The sequence below is a fragment of the Diabrotica virgifera genome, chromosome 5 (assembly GCF_917563875.1).
Source record: "Diabrotica virgifera virgifera chromosome 5, PGI_DIABVI_V3a".
Taxonomy (NCBI): Eukaryota; Metazoa; Arthropoda; class Insecta; order Coleoptera; family Chrysomelidae; genus Diabrotica; species Diabrotica virgifera.
Window position 1 is genome coordinate 110,658,713 of NC_065447.1, and position 22,373 is coordinate 110,681,085.

The 22,373-nt window shown below is 32.6% G+C and overlaps 1 protein-coding gene across 5 annotated transcripts in view; it reads left to right on the forward strand.

Moving 5' to 3' along the window:
- LOC126885096 (uncharacterized) overlaps positions 1-22,373 on the forward strand; it is a 345,985-nt gene that overhangs the window by 226,391 nt on the left and 97,221 nt on the right. For 3 of the 5 annotated variants that reach the window (XM_050651521.1, XM_050651522.1, XM_050651523.1), the window contains exon 3: positions 21,890-22,142. In XM_050651521.1, coding sequence (XP_050507478.1) covers positions 21,890-22,142 — 253 coding nt within the window. Of the gene's footprint in view, positions 1-18,194; positions 18,362-21,889; positions 22,143-22,373 lie in introns of those variants that run through there. The other 2 variants (XM_050651524.1, XM_050651520.1) reach the window with 1 other exon arrangement.

Sequence of the window (22,373 nt, forward strand, 5' to 3'; positions counted from 1 at the left end):
TTTATTTTTAAAACTTCATAACTTTTAAAAAAATAAGACTGAAAGACTACAGTTACTTTTATAGTCTTCACAAAGGTGAGAAATATATGCTGTAGAAATTTTAGAAAAAAATATTAAAATTAAACAGAGTTGTAGTGAGTTAAAGGAAAAAATTCGTGACTTCACTTTTTTTTCATTTTTAGGTTAGAATTGCGATTTTGACAATGTTCCCTCACATAAAATTCAAAATAAACCATTTTTGCATTGTTAGCACCATAGAAAACTTAACATAAGACCAAAATTGGTCATTCACCTCCCATGTTCAGTATCACGAAAAATAAGTGTTATTTTGGGGATGTATAACGGCTATATTAAAAGTTGTGCCATTTTTTTAAACATTTGTAACTAAAACTTTCCAGAAAAATTCTTTGTACTCTATGTTTTAACATAGACGTGACTAATAAGATAAATTTTAAATTTTGCCTCTTAACTTTTGCCATTAAACTTTACAATTCATGAATCTGCACCTCGTACTTTTGAAAAATTCATAACTTTTACTAGAATAAGACTAAAATCTTAAAACAGACACCGTTGTCTTACAAAAAAAGTGAGAAACATATAGTGTACAAACCTTAGAAAAAAATATTGAAATCGACCAGAGTTGTAGCGAGTTAAACGCAAAAAAAACGTGATTTTACTTTTTTTTATTTTTATGGTAAAATTGCGATTTTAACAATATTCCCCCAGCTAAAATTTAAAATAAATTTCATTTTCGTTTTGAGCACCGTCAGAAACATAATATAAGACCAAAATTAGCCGTTCACCACCCATGGTCAGTATCTCAAAAAATAACCGTTATATTGGGGATTTCTAATGTCGATAATAAAAGTTGCACTATTTGTTTTCTATAAAACATTTTGATCTAAATCTTTCCAAAAAACTTCTTTGTACTCTATACTTTAACATACATGTGATTAAAAAGCTAAATTTCAAACTTCGTCGCTCAACTTTTGCGATTGAACTTTGCAATTCAGAAATCTGCACCTTTCACTTTAAAAAATTCATAACTTTTATTAGAATAAGACTGAAAGCTTGAAGTAAGTACCATTCTCTTAAGAAATGTGAGAAATATATACTGTAAAAATTTAAGAAAAAAATATTAAAAGGGAACAGAGTTGTAGCGAGGTAAACGCAAAAAAACGTGATTTCTTTTTTTTTTATTTTTAGGTTAAAATTGGGAGTTTGACGATGTTCCCCCACTTAAAATTCAAAATAAACCACGTTTTCAGCACCTTCAAAAATATAAAGTATGAATAAAATTAGCCATTCACCTCTCCGTGGTGATGCAACGGAGATGCATGGAGTAGAAATAGGGCTGGATGGATGAAGTGGAAGGAAGAAGTGGTGTGGTGTACTTAGATGGATGAATGGAGTGAAAAAGAAGGATAAAATTAGAATTGAGTATATTAGGGGAAGTCTAGGTGTGGCACCAATTGATGCCAAAATGAGAGAGCATAGGTTAAGATGGTTTGGTCATGTTCAACGTCGAGACGTTAATCACCCAATACGAAGAATAGCTGAAGTGCAGATTCCTGGAAGGAGTAGGAGAGGAAGACCAAAGAAGGCTTGGGGGGAGACGATAAGGCAGGACATATTGGTAAAGGGGATTAACATTGATATGACCGAAGATAGAATTGTGTGCAGAAATGCAATTAGGGAAGCCGACCCCGCAGAGGGATAAGGCAAAGAGAATGATGATGATGATGAATATTAAGTTTTCTTGTGCTACAACCTTAGTACTAATATGTACATAAAAAGTTACAACCCATTGAAGTTACCAAGTGAAAATCGATTTTTTCCAATATATAGAAAATTATTAGAGATTTTTTATTCAAAATGGGCATGTTGCATTCTTATGGCTGGGACATCATTAAAAAAAATAACAGTGAAATTTGTGCACCCAATAAAAATTTTATTTTAAAAACAAAGTCTACCCTATTCCTATCTCGCTTTGAGATTGGGGGTGGTTTCCACCCCTTCTCGGAGGTGGAAAATTGTTTAGTCAAAATATTGCACAAAATGTGCCATTTTCATTTAAATATTTCGGACGGTTTTTTCCGAAGACTATTTATCTGACGAAAAAAACTATGTAAAACATTTTTATAGCTTATGGAAAAATAAAGAGATTTGTTTTTTCATAAATCTTCTAGTTATAATACAAAAATATATATGATAGGTGCTAAAAGATTTGTTTTTTAGTGCATGCTCAAATCGGTGTACCTATTCAACTTGAAATATAGCCCAATAAATGACCGATTTGGAGTGTAATTCTCAGGGGCAACTCCGAATTGCATGAAAATGGGGAATTAGGTTCGACTTACCCTCCACTTCAAAAGTTGAATTTGTGCCGTTGGTTGCTTTTACTTGGGGGTTGACAGTCACCCCCTCTTTAAGTCATATTTTTATTATATCTTTATCGAACAATAAACATGATTAGTTACAAATACTGTTTTGTTTGCTTTCATTCTGAATCTTCATAGTTCATTTCTAAGATTAGGACAAGACGAACACACACCTAAGAGACTGAGCTAAGCTGAGGGTGTAGCGATCGCTATCTTGGATGATTGAGCTAATATTTTCGAATATTATTTCAATTGGCTGGGGTAGTCCATCGCCTTTTTTCGTTTCACTGGCGGGTGAAAAACGCGTGTTTAAAATAAGCCTGGAAATGGATAAATTTACAGATTATAAGCAACTTTTGTTCTATTAAGTTTTTTAAGTAAGTCAATACTTTTCAAGTTATTCGCAATTTAATACTTTTCGCGAGTCAATACTTTTCGATAAAAATACTACGTTTTCAGACCGTTTTTCGCAAATAACTCAAAAAGTAAATATTTTATCGAAAAAAATAGTGTATCAAAAGTGTATCTTATAAAAAACCGAAAAAAAAATGGTGTATCAGTTAAGTCTATAAATTGAGTAAAAGCAAAGTTGTAGCTCATGAAAAATACGTTCTTATTCATCTAATTCCAAATCGAATAATTCAACGCAAAATCACCAAAAAATTAACCACTTTTCGGGAAAAGCTTATTAACATTTTTAAATTATCTAAAAAAAAGCTTTATATTTGTTTTTTACAAAAGTTTCTAGCATCAAAAATAAATTAGTTACACTGAAAAAAAACTTGGTCCCTTTTTTTGGAAAAAAAAAAATCGTGAAAACCTTCCTCTATTTAGCACCCTATATAAAATGAATCGTTACCGCTTTACCATTTATTTTAACTGTCTATGTATTGTTTATATGATCTGTAAGTTTGATTGGTTTGAAGTGCTTATTTTTGGAAAAAATTGGATTTATAGTAAAAAAAAAATTTTGTAAAAATTTTTTAAAAATTTCCTTTTTTAAAAATAACTTTAAAAGTATTAATGATAAGAAAAATCTTAACGGGCAAAAATGTAGGTTTTGCTATTATAAATATGCTAGTTTCATTTTGTTTTTCCGTAAGACTAAAATTGGTTAATATATGGCTGCTCAAAATTGGCATACACTCGTGATTAGTGACCCGTTCAAGCATTTTCAACTATAACCCTTTCAAAAATAAGCACTTTAAGCCGGTGAGACTGACCGATCATATAAAAAATAGATAAGTAAGTAAATTGTTTGTAAAGGGGTAGCGATGAATTTTATTTGTGGAGCTAAACACGGAGAGATTTTCATAATTTTTTTACCAAAAAAAAGAGGGCCAACTTTATTTTCAGCGTAATTCGCTTATTTTTAATGCTATAAACTTTTATAAACAATCAAAATAAAGCTTTTTATAAACACTTTAAAAAAGTTTGAATGGGTTTTTCCCGAAAAGTGCTTAAGTTTTTGAAATATTCGATTTGTAATTAGACGAATAAGAATCTATTTTTCATGAGCTACAACTTTGTTTTTACTCGATTGATAGACTTTGCTGATACACCATTTTTTTCGGGTTTTTATAAGCTACACTTTTGCTAGGGATATTTTTTTCGATCAAATATTTACTTTTTGAGTAACTTGCGAAAAACCGTCTGAAAACGTAGTTTTTTTGTCGAAAAATAAACATTTTCAATCGCAAATAACTAGAAAAGTATTGACTTACATAAAAAACTCTATAGAAAAAAAGTTGCTTAGAATCAGTCAATTTATCCATTTCCGGTTCTTATCTTGGACGTATGTTTTTTCGCCCCTGAGGAGGGATGGGTGTCACAAGTAAATGCAACCAACGGCACATTTTCAACTTTGAAGTGGAGGGTAAGTAGAACCTAAATCCAAGTTTTCATGCAATTCGGAGTTGCCCCTGAAAATTACACGGTATCGCCGTATTTCCCGTTTATTTACTGGGCTAATAACAGAGATGTAGTCTATTTTAGGGATATAATGCTACCAATACCTTTTGTAGTTCTTGAAAAGACCTTTAAAATTAGCACTGTTAAATGTCGATTACATTAAAACTAAGTGAGATATGATGCAAAAGAATTGATGACTAATGTATTTTAATAAAAAATAATAACTTTATTTAACCCCTCATTCACCAGAATTTAAATACATCATTTTCCTTCTACAATACCTTTTATTATAGTGTTATTTCAATGAAAAAAAGACCTGGTTAAAAATGCATGGTTTTTGAAAAAAATAAAATCAAATTATAAAGCGCATTTTTAAATTTTCTTAAAAATCGGCTTTTTTCTCCATGTGACTCGAAAATGATAGGAGATACGAAAATAAATGATATAGCACAAAAATGTAGGCTTTTTTAACAAAAATTATTTTGTTCAATCCAGTTTACCTGCTTTTGTATTTATTTTTCTCATAAACTAGTCATTTTAAGAATCCATATATCAAGTTAAAAAAGGTGGTGAGAGTGTGCCTTTTTGAAAAATAATTTTAAAAAAGTAAGGGATGATACGGGGGTGAGAGGGTGCCTTTCCCGGTAAGCTTAAATATTGCACAATGTTTCCCCCTTCAAATATGTTTTGACGTGTTTTTGCGGTTTTTCTAAAAATCAGTGGTTCAAAAGTTATTTAAGGTGGATAGATATATTTGAAAAGTTATTAAAAAAGTACTACATTATCTGAAAAGCTAGTCAAAGAATTTTGCATTTAATAATTTCTAAACGAATGTAAAAATGATAAAATATAGTAAATGATGGGAATTTTAAAGTAAAAATTACCACTACATCCAAACAAATCAGTTTTCCAGTTTACGATCCAAAGTGGTATATTAATATAAAATATTGTATGTAATTACCCAATATCTATAAACACCTACGAGCCAAAATATCGCCGAAATCTCGAAAACGGTAGCTCGCATTGATAATTAACTATTTAAATATCAGTTGGGTGAAGCCAGGAAGCAAATCGTTCAGTCCAGTTGTACTGTGTATACTAAAAATAACGCCCGTTCTCTTTTGTACACATATTAGAGCTATAAATACGTTTACAGTTGCATATTATAACTTGAGTGACGTCAGTCGGAAATCAATCGGCTAATTCGACTTCAAAATCTGGTAAAAAAAAGTTAAATTTAGGTATACCTACAGAGTTTATTATTATTTTTAACATTCTGGAGCTAAATTAATATGTTTTGTAAGATTATTTCCTTGAAATAACAATATTTTAGAAGATCTTCCTTCTCAAGACTGCAAAAATAGTAGGTAAGGATGTTTGCCACTATCAGTTGCATGTGCCGTTAAAATATGTATATGGTAAAAGAATACAAAAAAACACATTGTAAAAATAAAGAGATTTGGTGGTGGTCAAAAAATCTGAGGTACTTAAATCCAAGAAAAGGATAAAAATTACCCTTACTGATAATGATCCGTTGGACAGAGGTAGACAGGAGCGATGACAAGTTGTAGAAAAGAAGTAGACAGCGTGGTGAAAAAAAGAAACGTAGAAGCGACCATAAGCTCTGTTCGCGCTGGACATCCTGAATGTATCCAGAGGAGGAACGCTTGCGCATTACAAAATTGAGCGTTCGCGGAGGTCGAATTTTTCGCTCTGGACACCCTCCGGATTTTTAATTCGGTGTTCGCGCACTACAGAAAAAAGATCCTGAACGTGTCCGGGATACCCTCTCGACGTTCGAGGATTGTGTTTTGGATTTTAAGTTCGCACAGGCGCACAAAATATTTGGGAAGAATTTCTTGACATTCTGACCATTATTCTGTTCTTACTCCCTCCAATTCTTAACCTAAGATATTGTTTTGTTAAACAACTTGTAGATGTAAATTCTGGTTTTTAAAGTTTTGAATAATATATGTAAAGTGTTGTATCATTTAAATATTCTTCAAACAAATTTTAATATTTTTTATATTAAAGCTTTTTAGTTGTGTTTGTCAATGTTTTCCATTGAGTATGTTTATAAATAAGTACAGTAGGAAAAATGAAAGAATACCCATAAACGAACATATATAAAACACGCTGTATTTTCCTGTCACCGTGTCACACAAAAAATTGACCAGCGCAAGTACATGTAATAATTATTATTACATGTACTTGCGCTGGGCAATTGTCTTTGTGACACGGTGACAGGAAAATACAGCGTGTTTTATATGTTCGTTCATGGGTATTCTTTCATTTTTCCGACTGTACGTACCTTTTCTAGTATTATTATCTTATTACTTTTCATTCGATATTCGATAATTATCTCTTACGGTAGTATTGCAATAAATTGTATTCTGTTTTTACTTAATTTCTTCTATCTAGATAAGCTTATAAGTACCTACATATTCTTGCGGTTTATTTTTAAGTTTAATTTATGAGTTATATTAGTCTCTTATTGAATATAATGAAACATAAACAACACATCAAACTTTTTGTGAAACTATTTCTTGTGTCTTGTTATATTTCATTATTTGTGTGGTGTAATAAACCACACCACAATGCCACAACCTATCAAATTCAATACATATATCAAAATTGGAAATGATTGCTTTACTAAATTATTCCATCCTTCAGATAATGTTCAACCCCCAGGAAGTTATAGGTAATTTTTATATCTAAATAACAAGCTGCAATTTTCAAGTAACTCAACAATCTTTCACTCTCTACAAAAATCTAAGCCGCATTTCGGCGTGGAAATACCAAATTATATTGTCGAAATAATAAAGACGCTAATCAAATTTCTAACTTCTAAGAAAGGCATTGAATAGAAAGTTAAACCTTTGCCCGTTGCTGTTATTCTCTTTCTCTTTGTTGATTCATTTCGAAATAAAAAGGGACAAGAAAAGGCTTCCTTCTCTAACCTTAATGTATGCAACCCGTTATTACATTACGAATCCGAAAATTGTTCGTGGAGCCAAAAATCTTGAACATGTTCAGGATAAGTTTACGTTGACGCCTGCGCTGCGCCTTGGAAACTAATCCCGAACTTACTCTGAATACGTTCGGGTTATACAGCGCGAATTCTACTAATATATCGAACAACCGAACCACAGTATATAGGTTTATACAACAATCAGTATAGTCACTTGCCGTGAAGTACGTTATGAAAAAATGTTCCATTTTTCCCACTGCGCATCGAGACCTTGCAGCCGGACGCAAGCGCATAACAGCGTGTGTTATACTGCTCAACATTATTTTTGATACACTGCTCGAAAATAAATAGGACAAATTTGAAATAGATTTTTCGAAATAAGGAATACTTTTCTACAATTAACGTTTACGAAGCTCTTGACAATTTATCGATAGTTTCATAAATAATTATTACTGTTGTTCTGAAGACTAAATGTATCAGCTTTAATGGATTCATTGAGATTATGTACCTACTATTTTCAACTAAATAATTTTTTCTATATAAACAAAATTTTGGTCTAACAATGGGCTCTACTTTATCTTCATTGGTCTTCTTCTTCTAATGCCTACTCCACTAATGAAGGTTGGCTATAACCACTGCAAATTAGTTTCATTATTAGCGAATATATTTATGGATTTCTAAAGAAATATTGTTTTCACTCAGTTTTGAAAAAAAATGTGAAAGCGTTGAATTATATACGTTCGTCTGTCCGTAAACACAACTCCTCAGTCATTAAACCAGATAGAATGACAAATGAGGTGGGATGAAAGCTTATAATCCAAGGATGGTACTAAAGGTGAGATATTTGGCAAAGGACTTCCAGTTTTAAAAATGCAATCGGAAATACGGTTTTAAATTCTCCGGGATAGTACAAGCGATATATTATTCGACGCGCCCTAGCAAGAGGAGAATAAATATATATTTTTGGTTTCATGACTATCTGTCCGCAAATATAACTCTTCCATTATTAATACAGATTCACAGATTGAATGACAATGAAGTGTCGAATGAAAGCTTATAATCTTCTTCTTCTTCCTTCTTGTAGGTAGGCTTTAGAGACTGTTTCTTCTTCAATATTAGCCTTCTAAATTGTTTAAATTATCGCACCATCTTTTTCTTAGTCTGCAAATACTTCTTCATCCATTTGGTGACTTATCTCGTGCTATTCATACTATCCTATCCTCTGCCATTCTACTAATGTGTTCGTTCCACTCCAGTTTCCGTTTTGTCACCCATCCATTTATGTGTTCTACATTGCATGATCTTCTTATGTTTTCGCATCTCTATCCAATAGACTTTTCCCTGATATTCGTCTAAGTATTTTCATCTCGGTTGTTTCTAGTAGTCGTCTCGTTTTAGATATGTCACGTCTTGCCTCTGCCGTGTATGTCAATATAGGTCTAATTGCTGCTTTTTAGATTCTTGATTTTGTGTCTTATCTTAGGTGTTCGTTCTTCCAGATTGTGTCATTAAGAGATCCCACCGCTTTACTTGCTTTTAAGCTTTGTTGTCGTACTTCCTCTTCAACATCTCCGTAACTGGGTATATCTATTCCCAGATATCTAAACCTTGCTTTCTGCTTTAATATTTTCCCATCAATTTCGATTTTACCTCGTAGTGGGTATTTAGATGTCATACATGTGTTTTTTCTGCTGATATTATCATATTGATATTGTATTTCTTGGCTGTTGTATTGAAGATGTGTGTTAATCTTTGGAGATTGTCTTCTGTCTTGGCGATTAATGCGGCGTCGTTTGCATAACCTAATATTTGGAGTTTTTGTTCCCCATTCTGTAACCATGATCTTTACATACTGCTTCTATTATTTCGTCCATTATTAGAAACATTAAAGAGCAGTGGGCTTAACGGGTTCCCTTGTCTGACTCGGCTTTGTACTGGTATAAACTGTGTTAGTTTTCCATTTATCTTTGCCTGTATTCGATTATGGAAATAATGTTTTCGATGGTTTGCATAATATTGATTGGCATGTCTCTTCTATACAGTAAGTGTAAGACGTCTTCGACTTGGATGCGATCGAAAGCCTTTGTCAGGTAAAACATAGATATGCTGGTTTATTGTACTCGATGGCCTTTTCTGTGATTTGTCTTAGTACAGAAATAAATAGTACAATACTGGCGTCTACGCTACAAACGCATTCAATATGCTAAGGAAAATGTGGTCTTTACATCAGATGACAATTAAAACCGAAAGACTATTCAACAGCAACGTGAAGACTGTATTACTATATGGAGCAGAAACTTGGAAAGTGTCAAGAAAATGTATTGGACAGATGCAGGTATTCATAAATTAATGCCTAAGGAAGATTCTTAACATTTACTGGCCAAACCGTATATCAAACCAAGAGCTATGGACAAGAACTAACCAGAAACCTATGTATATCTAAGATAATATGCAAAAGGAAATGGAGTTGGATGGAGCACACACTAAGAAGACCTGACACAGACATAGCGAGGCAAGCCCTAGAATATACACCACATGGAAAGAGAAGACCAGGTAGACCCGTAGAAATGTGGAAAAGAAGTGTTGAAAAAGAAATTAATGCTATAGGGCTTTTCATTGATTGTCATTTGCTTCGAGCTGCTGTCATATGTCGTATAATCTGTGTATAATACTAATATACACACAGATATGTCAACAATAGATCAGGCTAGTCATATGCCACTCAATGCATCGGGTGTAACGCTGATATCAAGTACGGTGGTCTAGCTATCTTTGTCTGTCGTGCGAGTGTATCTACCAAGAGGTGGGAGTAACGGAACGACAGTTACACAGAGGCGGCAGCCATCATATGCTAGAGAGAGAAAGATAGACCACCGACCCGAACTGTTCCGCGTTACGCTATTTTTCGAACTGGCCTAATCTATTCTGTTATATCTATGAATATACACGGATTATACGACATATGACAGAAGCTCGAAACAAATGACTGTGAATGAAAAGCCCTATTGGGAAAACCTGGACAGGAGTAAAGATCAGTGCAAAGGATAAGACAGAATGGAGGCAGACAGTTGACGCCCTATGCTCCGCATGGAGTGAAGAGGAATAAGTAATTAAGTAAGTACTGGCGTCTACGCAGGATCTTCCGGATCTGAATCCTTGTGAGAAATCTAAAAAACGAAGTACTGATGTCTTGTCAAAAGAGCTAATGAGAAAACTAATAAGAGGACTTTTCTATAGAGGAAAAAAATAATAATACATTCGAATTATAAATTATATTTTGAGAATTTCAATTTTACAATACCAATTTTATTTTTTACAGATATATTCCCTACAGGCATTTCAAATTCATCCTTAAAATAAAGTTTAATAGGTACATAAAATGAACTTATAAATTTCTGTTTTGAAAGGGTTGTAGATGCTCATCTATACCTACTCAGCATCATATTGAGAAATCACAGAATCGTAAATATACAGTAATGAGCACTCACACTAATAACCGGCAAAATAACGCAAAAGATGGAAAACATATTAACTTGTGAGATAAAAAGAGATGAAACTGGTAGAAGTGGAACTTATCGTTATAAACGAATAAATTAACATAACCTTGGATAAGAGTTTTAACCTGCGAACTCCATTTTTCACTTTGAGTGATATTGGGCTAGTTTCTGGGCCTGTGTATTTTCATACACCACCCCACAAACCCGCCGACACCAATGTAGTTTAGAAATAGCTATCTCTAAACTACAGTGGAACCAGCGGGCTTGTGGGACATGGTATGAAGGTACACAGACCTAGAAACTACCCCAATATCACTCACAGTGAAAAATTGAGTTAGCAGGTTAACACTCTTAGCCGACGATAACATTACATAGTTTCCCACCTTTAGATCTCTGTGACAGGAGTATTTTATAAAATTCTCCTGTCACAGTGACAGTTCTCATACTCATCTGATACGCCTAAAGGTGGGAAACTATGTAATGTAATGTTAATTTATATGTTTATATCGATAATTTCTCTCAGTATCGTCTCTTTTTACTTCAGAATGCATCCCATGTTTCCCATCTTTGGCATTATATCCCATATTTTGCCAGTTATTAGCATGCTGATCACTGCATATTGGACTTTTTACACATAGTATCTTAGAATCCCTTGGAAGTAAATAATAAATCATGTACCTAGTTTTATTTTCATCAATAAATTCATGAAAGTATGACTGATGTTGAAAATTCATTTGACATACTGGCAAATAATTGTAATTCCTTCAGAGGAGCTGTCCGTAGAAAGAATAACATATGTTTTATATTAAAATATTGTTATATTTCTATTTGATATGAAAATTAAAATTTGATAATTATAAACAGAATTCAATTTAATATAAAATATTTTCAATTTTCTCAACCACGGGCATATAAATTTAGAACAACCTGTATACAACAAATTGTTATATTTAATTTTAAGAAGTGATTAAATAAGACTCAAGTGAAATCGTTAATAGGTCATTATCGTTGTTCGCGGAAGGATCGATCATTAGCCGATGCTAAATAAGACTAAGTGGAAATAGAGAATAGGTCATTAAAATTTGTATATAGTAGAAAGTAATTTTAGAATGGGAATTAACTATTTTCTTTGAAATCCATTAAGCATATTTAGAAAGTTTAAAAATTGGTTTTGAGGAATACTGCGAATGAGAGTTGGTGGTGGAATTTTGATTTGTGAATCTGGAAGGGATATTTAGAAAGTAGGGGAATGAATGACAAATAGAGATCAGAATGTTTTGAGCTGTCGAGAAGTGAAGTCGAGTAGTAAACGGTAGTGTACGGAGAGTGAGAAAGCCGGTGTAGTTCCGTGAGTGTGGAGTATCTATCGTAGAACGAGAGGTAGGCCAGGTTGAGAGTAAAAGAACCTCTTTGAGCCAAGAGTTCCCGGTAGCTGATTGCAGTTTCGAAAAAGGTAGAACACAGCATCACGACAGAAGCAGGAAACGAGAGCTATACGAGCTAGTTTCAGAGGAGAACATTACTGGAAGCCAGGACGAGGTTTTGATTGCAGCCAAGGATAGCAGGAAACGGGTCTTGTGTGAAGACATTCTCAGTGCACCAGAAAAAGGTCAGTCTCATTTGTTTGGACATGAATGTATGGGTTTTTCGTAGTAAATACCACATTTAAAATTGAAGAAACATAATCAATAATATCAGAAAAGCTTCATCAAACTTAAATAGAATTGTTGCTAATAAATCATAATAGTTAAATGTTAATAAAAACTTTCAATTGGAAATCAAAAGGAAATAAGATTCCCATGTGTAAATGTTATGTTTAAGAATAATAAGATATAGCAAATATTAAGCAGTGAATGCCATTTAAATAAAATAAACAATATTTTGATTACAATTGTAACCCATATGTGTTATTATTTTACTCTTTTCTTTCCTATCCCGATTAGGAACCATTAAGAAATACTTAGAAGCCACGTATGTAAGTAATTAATTTTATAAAAAGCCCTGAGATTGAAAACATATTGATATGTGATCTGGTAAATTAATTAGATTATTAGTAATGCATTGATTAAATTAAATGACATATAAAATTATCATCTCATATCAATAATCAAGATCACATCAATATATTAAAATCATATTGATTAGCAGAATAAATAGAGTTTTTAGGTTTAATTCTCCTCATTCACATAATTTAATACCAGATAATGTCGCCCTACTTCCATATGCTAATGACCTAGTTTTTTATATAACAGCCTAAACCCCATTTTGGACTCCATTCACATTAACCAATATTATCAGATATTCATGAATAGTGTCACCACAATCTTCTTGAACAACATACTATTCTTTCATAGATCTGGTAGTTATCACAATATAATCCCATATATACCAAAAATTCATGCTTGAGTGAGAAATTGGAAAGCCAAGCAAAGGATAGGAAAGAGTGGAAGCTGATTCTGGAACAGGCCAAGACCCACCATGGGCTGTAGAGCCAATGCTGATACCTAAAAATGAACTCAAATATTTAGTGGTCTTTTTATCCCGCAATCTTAACTAGAATAAGCATATTGAAAATATAATTGGAAAAGCTACTAATGGCTGTGCTGCCTAGTAAGACCCATATAGATTTTTGAAGCATCTTTATGAAACCAGCACATAAACAATTATTATAGATTTAAAAATTAGACTCACTATGGATAGGGTAGTAAGATGATACAACGAATGCAGAGGTAACCGTCTATATTTGTTATCAATGGTTTCTAGGAACATGGTTTTTCAAAATAGATGTCAATGGTTTTTAGAGTTTAGATAAAGACAGTTATGTACCAAATTCATGAAAAAAATTTACACTTTCTCAGAATCATCCAACAATTAATTTGAAACATATACTCATACCTTCGTTATATGTGTCATAGATTCCCTTAAGGCACTTTGACACTGGTTGTAACTTCTCAATATATGTGCCTACAGAATTACAAAATTATCATTCCAGTTTAAGAAAGAACACACCTTCAACTTGAATGTTTAATATCAAGACATATTTCGTTCATTTTATTTTGCGTTGTTTTGCAACCCGCTTTTCAGTATTTCTGCAAAGGCCTGCTCCTCAAGATGTAAAGTGCATATTTAAAAGTTAATGTAACAATATTGAGGACTGTTCATAGAAAGTTTATCACATTGAACAATTTCTTTTCATTCTGCAAACCTAAAACAACAGCACGTCAAAAATGATGTCAATGATATTAAATAGAATTTACGTTCTTACCGATTTTCATCCATGGGCAACAGGAAGAAACCCAAATTTTTATGGTGCCTGGAATTTTGCCACATAAATAAACACACATTGCCTTTGGGTTAAATTCATCATAATCCCAATTCAAAATCACCAACCTTCTTAGAAAACTGGAGAAATACCACAGTAATGCATATTAAATTCGAAGTAAACCAACTTAACAATTGCAAAATATGAGAAAACAATAATAAATAACTCTAAATAAACAAAACAACTGTTTGTTTATAAGGTTATGTTTGGAATAAACACATACTACATAAATAAACCAGGGCCCGGATTACGTACACTCGATACGCATCGTATCCGCCATGTTTTACCGCAGCGCCTTATGGGAAAACATGGCGGATACGATTCGTATCGAGTGTTCGTAATCCGGGCCCAGATTCAGATCTACTCACTGTTGCCAAATGTCACCAATTTGGAGAGTTACTTGTGATTAATTGTTTGAATACATTCAATCAATAATTAGAAAATATTATTTTTCAAATTTTACACAAGTGTGTACGTAGAGGATTTTACCATTTATGAATTTAATTTTCAGCTTTTTGAAAAAAATCGATAATCATAATTATTTTATTATAATTTTGGAATATTCTTTATCGGAATATTTTAAATCTTGCAACAGCAACATTTTCCTCCTAGTCTACTGCGCAGTCTGCTAGGAGTTTCTGCAGGCGCAGGAACCGCATAAAAACTAGAGTGAACTAACTGATTCGTATGAGCAAAAAAACTGTGACCGAACCAAGTAGTGTCGATTGAGAAGTCGGAAAACGACGTAAGTAGTAATGATCATCCGTTTTTGAGGTAAAAGGGCGATATGAGCCAATGAGCGTAAATAATCGTCAACGTCTTCTAGGTCTGAGTGTTTTCTGGCCTCTAGGTCTGACTGCCTTCTAGCATTTATGTATGTACCGTGTCTCAGACAATACAGAAAAATGAATAATAAAAATGAACGGGGAACCCAAAAAATGTATTTACGAAAGCGAAAGTTAACTTCGAAAGAGAAGACTTTACGCTAAATATTTATTGGTCACTGGCGTTCCGTGATTATGTACGTGCCTTGTATCAATATCAGTATCCTTAATTAATGACCACATCTTGTATGTCAATCAAAGTCACACAAGAAGTACACAAATTAATATGAATTTGGAGTCGGAGTTCAGTATCTGATTTAGATTATGTACTTATGCCTAACTAAAGAAATAATAAATATTAGAATAAAATTTCAAATATTATGAAAAAGTCACTTTTTCAAAATTAACACGTTGACGGACTGAACGTCTATAGACGTCTAATTTCCATTGATGTAATGTGACCCAACGTCTACAGATGACATTTTTAAAATAACGAGTTGTGACAAAAAATCCGTAGATTTTTTACCACATTACATCTACAGATGCACATGAAATAGGTATGCCATGACATTAATGGTTGTCGTCCACATATTTACAAAAAATGTTAAAAACTTATTGTTTCCATAAACTGTATACAAGCGCTAAGAGAAATTTAGCAATTCACTATTCTATTTGAAAAATTCGTATAGTGTCACAACACTTGCTTTTGCCTCCTCTACACATCGGCAGACGCGTCTGCGGCTGCATCTGCCGATGCATCATCACGAGCTGACCACACATCTGTATCTTTACACATCTGTAAATCGTTCAGTCTGTGTTAATTGTCGGGAGACGCAATATCTACTTTGAATAATTCACTGCGAAAACTAATGCGTCGTAGAGGTCAGAGTTCAGATGTGTGGAGAGGCATCGGACGTTCGCACCGAAACCCTTTGATCTGTGCTTCAAAAACCGACAACAATCGAATGTTTCGCAGACGTGTCCGCCTACGTGATATATAAACAACAAACGAACAAATTACCCTATCTACACATCTGCGGATGCATGCGCAGATGCCGCTGCGGATGCATTCGCAGATGCCGTCCGCGGACGCGTCTGCCGATGTATACAGGAGCCATTATACATTTGACGCACTGTCCGTCAACGTGTTAAAAAATGCTTTAAAACCATTTTTTTTTTTTTTTCAAAAATAAGCACTTTGAACCGATGAAACATACAGATCATATAAACCATTCATCAGTAAAGTAACTTGTGAAGCTATAACGAGTCATTTAATTTAGGATGAAAAAAGAACCAACATTATTTTGAGCGTTACTTGCTTACTTTTGATGCTAAAAACTTTTTTAAAAAAGAAAAATAAAGCTTAAATACTTTTAAAAAGTTGTAATGAATTGTCCCCGAAAAGTGCTTCATTTATAGTTTTTTCACGTTGAAATGTTCGATTTGGATCTTGACGAATAAAAACCTACTTTTCATTAGCTACAACTCTGCTTTTACTGGGCCTACAGACTTCATGCAGACTATTTTTTCACTTTTTTATAAGCTATGTTTTTGCTAAGAATATTTTTTTTGATAAAATACTTACTTTCTAAGTTGTTTGTGAAAAACAGTCTAAAAATGTGTTTTTTTTTAATTAAGTATTTTCGATGGGAAATAAGCCACAATTTTACTAAAAAAATTAATTCATTAACGTTTCGTTAATAGAGAATTTTTTTTAAATCATTTCGCTTATATTAAAAATAGAGAATTTGATAGATCTCAAATATGTCAACATGCATGGGATAATGAACATAGAGTTCAGTGAAGAGATTCAAGTCTAGTCCTAAAAGAACCAGAGAGTGAAAAGAGAATAATCAAAGAAGCGGCTCTAATTATGCTAAATGAAAACAATTGTGTCGCAAATTCCTCGGTAGAATGCAGTAGGATGTGGTTACCCATACTAAAAGAGGAAGTCAACAGAAAGAAAATACCACGATTAGTAAGTCATTAACATATCGAGTTAGTACAAATTTTATATTTTAGTATTACTTATTGTATATCTATGTATTATTAATATTATTTATAATTTAAACATATTAAAGTCAGAATATGATATTAGTTTTTTGAAGGTAAATTAAATGTAAGACCAAATACTTCCGATGTCGGGATAGTATCACGAGGTTTTTCCTGGTTTTCCCTCGTGATTTACTATGAAATCTCTAACGCGAGTATTTTACTGCCATCGTTGCATTTGGTTGTCTTTTTAAAGACAGATCACATGCTATGATTTTTTGTGGCGGATATTCTTGAGTTGGGGTTGATTTCATGTAATCGAATGAAGTATCTTTTAGTAAAGTCGTGCCAGAAACGCAACTCATCAATATTGGGAATATCATTTTAAAGTTCTCTACTTTAAAATGTATAATACATGCCTGAATTGCCGATATAAATGAGTCAGATTAAATAAATTATTAGAAGAATTTTTTACTAAGCAACAACATTTTTGTTTATTTAGTATTATTTTGTATTTTGACAACGACATCCGACTTGGGCGTCGAAACGTTAATAAATTCATTTTTTTAGTAAAATTGTGTCTTATTTCCCATCGAAAATACTTAATTATAAAAATGCCACAAGGAAATAGCTTCCGAACATGTGTTTTTTTTTTGTTGAAAATGAATATATACAACAAAATTTGCTTAGAATTAATGAGTTTATCCAATTCCGGACTTATTTTGAACGTATGTTTTTTCACCCCCCAGAAGGGGTGGTACTCACCCACAGAGCAAAAGATCACATCGGCACGATACTTTTTTTACATATAAAAGCAAATTTTATTTAGTATTTATGGATTTTTGCTTAATGTATAGATACAAACAGAAAATATTTACTAAATAACAGATTCAATACAATATATTTTTTTATCGGTGTTACTAAATACTTACTGTTGCCTATGAAAATATAACTCGTCCTTATTTACCATATTATTTAATATCGGGATATATGGGAGAACCAAATACCCGAGAACCTTAAGAAGATGGGAGTTAGAGAATGGGCTACCACAAGCACAAACAGGAAAGAATGGAGAAAAATTGTAGAAGATTCCAAGTCACACAACCAATTGTAAAACCAAAGTGTTAATGCGGATTGATTCACCGCGACAAATGAATCAGAAGAGCCCAAAGAGGGCGGCAATCACTCCGCTAGGAGTGTAGATGCCATGATGATGATGATGAATATCTGGATATAACCACAAATTCAAACGCTCTGTCGTTACCAATAATGTTGTATTTATATATGGTGTCAAAACTGACAACATTTACCTTTTTAAAATGTCATATACTTAGTTAAATTTAAAGTAATTTTTTTAATGAGAAAAATTCGTTGTATATCCTTTTCAAAATGGTAATGGGACAATTTGTAACCACTTACAGGAAGGATTATCTGTGGCCTTATGTAAAAACTCTTGGACTGAGGTAAAAATATAATTTTAATTTTTTTTTTTCAGAATGTATACATATTTTGGATATATACACATTGAACATTTTTAGATTAATATATCAATAAAAGCAGCAACATTAAATCTTCGGATTAACAAGGGTTTACACAACCCACCTCCATATTTGGCTAAATGGCGCTACATAATTTGGAGTGCCATCCCATAAGTATAATGGAAATACGAATGCAAATATTGCATTTATCCAGTGATATTCTCCCATACACTGCATTTATCTCAAAACTTCGTTTTTGGGGTTACTTAAATATTCGGTTCTAGTATTATTGCGCCTAAAATAGTTTTGTATTATTGTCATAATAAAGTAAACCATGCGAACAGGAATTTCCAAAAATAAAAATTAGTTTTGTATTTCAATTTGCAGTGCTTTAATAAACAAGGCGAAACCGGCGGGTTCGTTGGGAAAAATATTCCCATGAGATTTTTTTGCATAATCACATTCGTGAGACACCCCAGAATAAGGTTCAAGAAATCGCCCACGTGAAAAGTGGCCCAAATTTTTTTTAACAATTTTTTTTAATCAAATTGCAAAAATAAATATTTTTGGCCCGGACAATACGATCTAACTGCTCATTGTTATTAATTAAAAATAACAGCTAAGTAATAAATTAATGACACAGATTTCTTCAGGATCATGTAGCGGGGGCTTTAAACTTTAATTTAGTCACTTTCTAACTTTCGTAATAATAACTTTTAACCGAGTTATTAAGCTTGAAAATGGCCATTTTCGCGTTTTTCAAATTTTAAATTGCTTATAACTCGAAAACGATCGACTTTCGAGGAAAATATAACAGATCTTTTTTGTCCAGAATGGTCCAAAAAAACCTAAAAAAAATTTGCCGGGCCAAAAATATTGATTTTTGCAATTTGATTAAAAAAATTATTAAAAAAAAAATTGGAGCACTTTTCGCGTGGGCGACTTCTTGAACCTTATTCTGGGGTGTCTCACGAATGTGATTATGCAAAAAAATCTCATGGGAAAATTTTTCCCAACGAACCCGCCGTTTTTGCCTTGTCTATAAGAGGATGGGTACAAAATTTAGTTTCCTATGCTATTTATATGCATTCATTTCTTTCGAATCCTGAGAAAACTAATACATATTTTTGAAAAATTTAAACGCTGAAGGAAAGAATGCATTATTACCGAAGGCCGAAAGTCCATGAAAACTTCTATAGTGTTATTTTAATAAGTTACAGGGGTGAGAAAAAAGAAAAAATTAGTGTGATTTTTAATTTGAAATATCTCATTCAAAGGAAACTTTTTGTTTATTCTACCTTTCGGCCCTCGGTAATGACATAATCTTTCATTCTGCGTTTAAATTTTCCAAGAATATATTAGTTTTTCCAGGATTTCCAGGATGTCCGAGGTGATATTTTCTAAACACAACATTCGCTATCTTTTTAATGCAACGCACTCAGTCGAATATTACGGGCTGATAAGACAGGGGCAACTTTAAATATTTGACAGGGCTTCAGAAATATTTTGAGTTGTTTATTCAATAATATTTATAGTGTATTTGATAAATACTTGATTTAAAACGTTAAATTAATAAAAAGTTATTTATTGTTTATTATTTATGAAAGATCCAAGCAGAGAATACATCAGGATATATTCTGTGATCCAAGTATTTTGTTGTTAATGGTGTTCAAAATTTATATAAGCGTGCCATAGTAATAATATAATATTAAAAATCACTTTTTCTACGAGCGTGCAAAAAGTCTACTTTCGCGCACGCATTTTAGTTTAGAAAGTTTCACTTTTCCGCACGCGTGTTACTTTCCGCAAGCGTCTTACTTTTCCGCACGCGGTTTTTACTTTTCCGCACGCGTGTTAATTTAGATATGTTCATATGGCCTTAAAGTAATTATAATACATGCAATAAACTAATATTTAGATATTATTTACTAATTTATTTCAAATATATCTTATTGTGTTCCTGTTTTAATGAAATTAACGCGACAATTCGATGAAATAAAATTATTTTGACATAATATTCGAAAGTCAAATCGGTAGACAATAACAGTCGTTTTGAATCATCGTCATGGAAACCAAGATCGTCGTCATGCTAACTAATTATATTGAAAATTTGGTTTTGACAACCTTGTCAAATAATTAATTTGTGTATGTATTTTCATATTAAATAAATTAATTGATTAAGATTTGGTTATGTTTTAAAGACTCTTAGAAAAAATATTGTTCCTAGCTCTTGCAGAAAGTCTCTTTTCCGCACTCGACTGCTTGCCGAACTCCCGCTTCGCGTCGTTCGGCAAACTGCAGTCACGTGCGGAAAAGAATGACTTTTTGCACTTGTTAGGAAATAACTATTTCCTCTTTTCTCGATGAAGTATTAGTTTTTATTATATAGTATATAACTTATTGCAATAACTGAATACATAGTTAGTGAAAAAACAATCCTATAATTTAAGCGATTCCACAAGTAACGGTTATCCCAGGACATTCAAAAACTGAAATTTTTATAATGCTAATCTTTATAATGCTAATGACAATGGCACTGTCAACTACTAATAAGTGATAATTTTACTACACGTAATTTGCCGTGTAAAAAAAGAAAAAGTAGGGAATTACTGAATTATTTAAGGTGAAAGGTGCAAAATGCACAATTTTGACGCCTGTCAAAATTTTCAATGTATTCTAAATGTATTTATTTTTTTCGAATCCTGAGAAAACTAATACCTAAGTATTTTTGGATAATTTAAACGCAGAATAAAAGATTACTTTATTAACGAGGGCCGAACGTCCCTTAGAATAAATAAAACGTTTCTTTTGAATGAAATATTTACAATTAAAAATCACACTAAATTTTCTCTTCTATTTTTACCCCTGTAACTTATTAAAATAAACGTTATAGAAGTTTTAAGGGACTTTCGGCCCTCAGTAATAATGTAATGTTTCATTCTGCATTTAAATGTTTCAAAAATATTTATTAGTTTTCTACGGATTCGGAAAAAATGAATAGGTACATTTAAAACACATTGAACATTTTGACAGGCGACATTTTGCTCCTATGCCCTTAAGAAATGTTTTTCGGTAGTCATAATAAAAGGCTTTTTAGAAATAGTGAAGTACAAAGAGAGAGAGAGAGAGAGAGAGAGAGAGAGAGAGAGAGAGAGAGAGAGAGAGAGAGAGAGAGAGAGAGAGAGAGAGAGAGAGAGAGAGAGAGAGAGGAGAGAGAGAGAGAGAGAGAGAGAAGTAAGTTTTTTAATACAATGGTTTACAGCCAATCATTGGGATTTCCCTTTTATTTTTGTTTTTAATTTTCTATGGTGAGGGTGCTAAACACATTGCTTAGCACATTGTTTAGCTCCCTCACTCTTTCCTGAATAATGCAAATAATAAATTTATTTAACTTGAAAAGTCAAAAATAAGATATAAAATAACTTCAAAGAAATTAAATTTATTGAACATAAAATATATTTTATTTGTTTATTTTATTCGTACATAAAATTATCAAAAAATAATATATTTTAGACCCGAACCTGAACACATCTATAGCCCCCAATATCAGGATCAAATATACTGCAAGTGTCACTGCCTACCTGCTTTACCAGCTACGAGTCAACAGAGAACTTTGATTGGCCCAGAAGCTCTACATGATGAAGAATGGAGTCGTCTAGGACCAATGGGTCCACTTTTGGAACCAAAAGTTTTTACTGCTAAAGTTTCAGCAGCTCCTGAATCTGAAATCAGTAGGTTTAATCAACCCAATGTTTTTATGGCCAAGGTAAATATTTATTTTAATTATACAGTATGCGACAAAATAAACGGTACTGAAATGATTATTGAAATGTTTATGATTATTTATATATTTAGTATTGGGACCGTGCAAGTTCGGAAAAGCGACACCTGGTTTCATAGCTCGGCAACTTTTTTCGCACTTTTAATTATATTGGCCAATCATATTGGTCCTGGTTGCTGGATAATTGTCAAAGACGTAGCCCAAAAAATTTATAAG